A 3,734-nucleotide genomic window follows, 5' to 3' on the forward strand; every position below is an offset into this window, starting at 1 on the left:
TACCAGGTATGTGAAAAGTCATCTGTTTCCGCCAACAAAACGTCTCATGCCTCAAAGTCGACGTCTATATACAACAAAAATATTATTTTTTAAATCGAATGGACGTCAAATTAGTCAGGCGTCTGATGTATTTGCTATTTTAGACTTCGGTTCTGTGCACAACAGACGTCTAATTTCTTGTTAAATAACACTGCGGACCAGCGGTTTGCGAACCAATTTGATCGTCTTTGCGTTTTCTCTCCGCTGCTCTGCATTTCCAAGTAAGTTTCCTTTCCTTTTAACTATTTAAAGTTTTTTTTACTCTGATTAAAGTAATCTTTGATGTATTATCTCTCATTTGAACTGATTAAAATGAGTTTTCGTTGTGTTTTTGTGCGGTTTTTTTGTTGTGTCTTTGTGTAGCGTAGTGCACCTTCTCCCTTTGCTAGTTTCCTCGTAAGGAAAACTTGCGTTTTTTGGATTTCTCATGACACTTCAATCCAAGGACGAATTTGGGTTGTTGCCTATGTCCATTTCGACCGTCAACGAAAAAGTTTAAGGTGTATGTCTTTGGGTTGAAATACCATGAGAAGTCCAAGTCGCAACTTTTTCTTACGAAGAAACTAGCAAAAGAAGGAGGTGTTACTACGCTACCTCAAGACACGACAAAAACCACACCAAAACACAATGATCACTTCATAGACATCGGTTAATGTACAAACCAATGTCTATGATGTCCCAAAGACGTCGGTTAATGCAATGTTTGACGACTTTATAGACGTCCCAAGTTTTACAGACCAACGTCTAAGGTAAGATTAGACGTCGGTTAGTGCATTGTCGGATGCCTTTATAGACGTCGAGCTTGTAACTAAACAGACGTCTTTATGGACGTCATTCCTACAAAAAAATCGACGTCCCATTAATGTCACCCATATAGACGTCGGTTATGGTGGTGACGTTAAAAGCCCAAAATAACTGACGTCTAAAACCCTTTCTGCATTAGTGATGAGTATCAATCCTATGTTTTTTTAAGATTCCAAAAAATTATTTATTAATAAAAAATTAATAACTAACTAAAATATTATTCTTCAATTAAAACTTTAAAAAAAGTTATCTAAACATATTTTAAAACATAAATGGTCTTGTAAATTTAACATAAATACAAATCTAAACTTCTACAAAAGAAAGTTTTAAAACTATCTTCACTTTTTCTAAGCATATCAACATATTTAATTGAAGTAAAATCACCACTAACTTCACTGTCGCCTTAATATCATATTATCTTCGTAAACCAGCTCCCTAATTCTTTTCTTACCAAATTACTACTATTCAATCATATTTAAAAGTAATATTTTTCTCTACCAATTTAATGCATAAAAAGTATTCTAAAAGTCAATTTTAAAGTAGCTTTATTGATTGACATTGACATATACTGAAAGCCGAACAAATCACTAGACTGTACTATAACTTCACTCTAAAACAAAATTGTGATTATTACTTAAATGAAAATAAATTATCCCAGTGAAATAATCTAGAAAAAAAAAATTGAATATTGTATTATAAGTATATTATGAAAAACTCTCTAAATTTTAAATATATTATCATTAAATAACTTTTAATGTTTACTAAAAACTCATTATTTTGCACGTCATTTTTCATGAATAATTCATCTTCTTTTAATCTTCTATTTTATAATGTTACTATTTAACCTATATCAATAAAAAAGATAGTAAAAATTAAAAAGTAAATTTAAAACTATATTGACCCCTAAAATCATATCAGTTTATCCCCAGCGAATTTAAATAATTATATTGAAAAGCAAAGAGTTGCTTTGAAAACAATCCAACATTGGAGAAGTTTTATCTCATAAAAAGTGATATAAAAATTAAAGTAATGGTAAAAAAACACATTTTTTATATTCATTTGTTATTTGATATAGAATACAAATATAAGATAATTATAGAAATATAAATTTTTGTATTTTTAAAGAAATAATAGAATATAAAGTAAATAAAGATAATATAAAATAAATGTAAAATATTTATGTTTGTGAAAAGAATATTTTTCTAAAAAAATAACTATGGTGAAGTAGATGAATGATTATGTCAGCCGCTTCCAAGGTTGGTGTGTGAACATTATAAGGACTCTTCTCTTGCCATTATTCTTGTGACCTAATCAACAGAACCATGTTCACCAAATTTTTCTTCTTCTTTCTCCTCTTCACTCTCTTCTTCATCTTCGCCAGACAACAAGACACCCATGATGATTTCGTGCGTACCTTAGACCGAAAAATGTTTGGTTTGGACGAAAAGCAAGAAAAGTTCAGCCATTTCAGGTTAAGTTCGCAAGCTCACGATTGCAGTCACAATAGAAGTTAACTTGACGAGTTTTAAAAATTATATTTGAATGATATACACAGGTTGTATTGGCACGACGTGGTGAGTGGACGGAACCCTTCTTCCATAGAAGTAGTTTCATCAGGGTTGAACTCAACGACGTCGTTTGGGGCGGTGAACATGATAGAGAACCCTTTGACATTGGAACCCCAATTGAACTCTGAGTTGGTGGGGAAGGCACAGGGGTTCTATGCTTCGACGTCGCAGAGTGAAGTTACCTTGCTGATGGCTATGAACTTCGCCATCACTGAAGGGAAGTACAATGGCAGCAGCTTCACCATTCTTGGAAGGAACCCTGTTTTCAACAAGCAGAGGGAGATGCCTGTCATCGGTGGAAGTGGTCTCTTTCGATTTGCTAGGGGTTATGCTCAGCTCAGAACTCACTGGTTCTCGCCCACCACCAGGGATGCCATTGTTGAGTATACTGTTTATCTTCTGCATTATTGAATTTCTATGGAATCATAATCTAAGTAAATAAAAAAACCTTTTTAAAACTAAAATAATGACTCTGTTGGACATTTTACCTTTTTACTTTCTTTTTATATTTAAATATTTAGTGAAAATTTTTGTCTATATATTTATTTCTTGTTTTCTGCTTTTATAGACATTTACTTGTTTAGCAAAAGAAATTTGGAAATTTAATAAAAATAGTTGTAAACTAGTTTAATAGAAAAATATGATATATCTAAGAAAACGAATTATACCAGGTTGATATTTTGTGTTTAGTGCTGATAGGTTGATATATAGTATTAAAGAAAAGTATATAATTGCTTATATTATAACTGAAAATAATAATATTTTTAATTATTTGTTTTAACAAAAGAAATATATATAGTAAAGAATAAATTTGTGGTTAAATGATATAAAAAAAATTAAAATAATAGTAACAAAATGACTGTAAAAGAAAATTGATGTGTCCAAGTATTATGATTTTTTAAATGTGGAGACGTTATATTTTATATTACAATTTAACAACTATAAATAGTACTATTTTAATTTAGTTTTTTATATTTATTTTTATTAATTGAATATAATATTTTTAATTAAAATATTGTAAAATGAAAATAAGAAAATATAGGTGTTAAATCATAATTTTAGTGGTTGATGTGATGACAATAATACAAAATTAATAGGTTATTTTATTTTAAGTGAATAATTTATATTTGTAATTGATACTCTATTTTTCCATTGAAAATAAGTTTGAAATAATCTGTTGAAACAATCGTATTCATATCCCATTTTATATTTGGATAAATAAATTTATACTCGCACAATAAGGAAGAATATTCTTTTTTGTGTGTGTATATATCATTTATAAAAATAGAGACAATTTTCATTTTAGTTTATTAGTTATGTTTT

The 3,734-nt window shown here is 29.5% G+C and overlaps 1 protein-coding gene across 1 annotated transcript; it reads left to right on the plus strand.

The window, feature by feature from the left end:
- The first annotated feature begins 2,133 nt into the window (after positions 1-2,133).
- LOC106754915 (dirigent protein 22) lies at positions 2,134-2,885 on the plus strand. Its single transcript, XM_014636985.2, has 2 exons — positions 2,134-2,314; positions 2,399-2,885. The coding sequence occupies exons 1-2, from the start codon at positions 2,166-2,168 to the stop codon at positions 2,820-2,822; spliced, it is 573 nt and encodes a 190-aa protein (XP_014492471.1). The 5' UTR covers positions 2,134-2,165; the 3' UTR covers positions 2,823-2,885.
- The last annotated feature ends 849 nt before the right edge of the window (positions 2,886-3,734 follow it).

This window comes from Vigna radiata, unplaced genomic scaffold (genome assembly GCF_000741045.1).
Source record: "Vigna radiata var. radiata cultivar VC1973A unplaced genomic scaffold, Vradiata_ver6 scaffold_304, whole genome shotgun sequence".
Classification (NCBI taxonomy): Eukaryota; Viridiplantae; Streptophyta; class Magnoliopsida; order Fabales; family Fabaceae; genus Vigna; species Vigna radiata.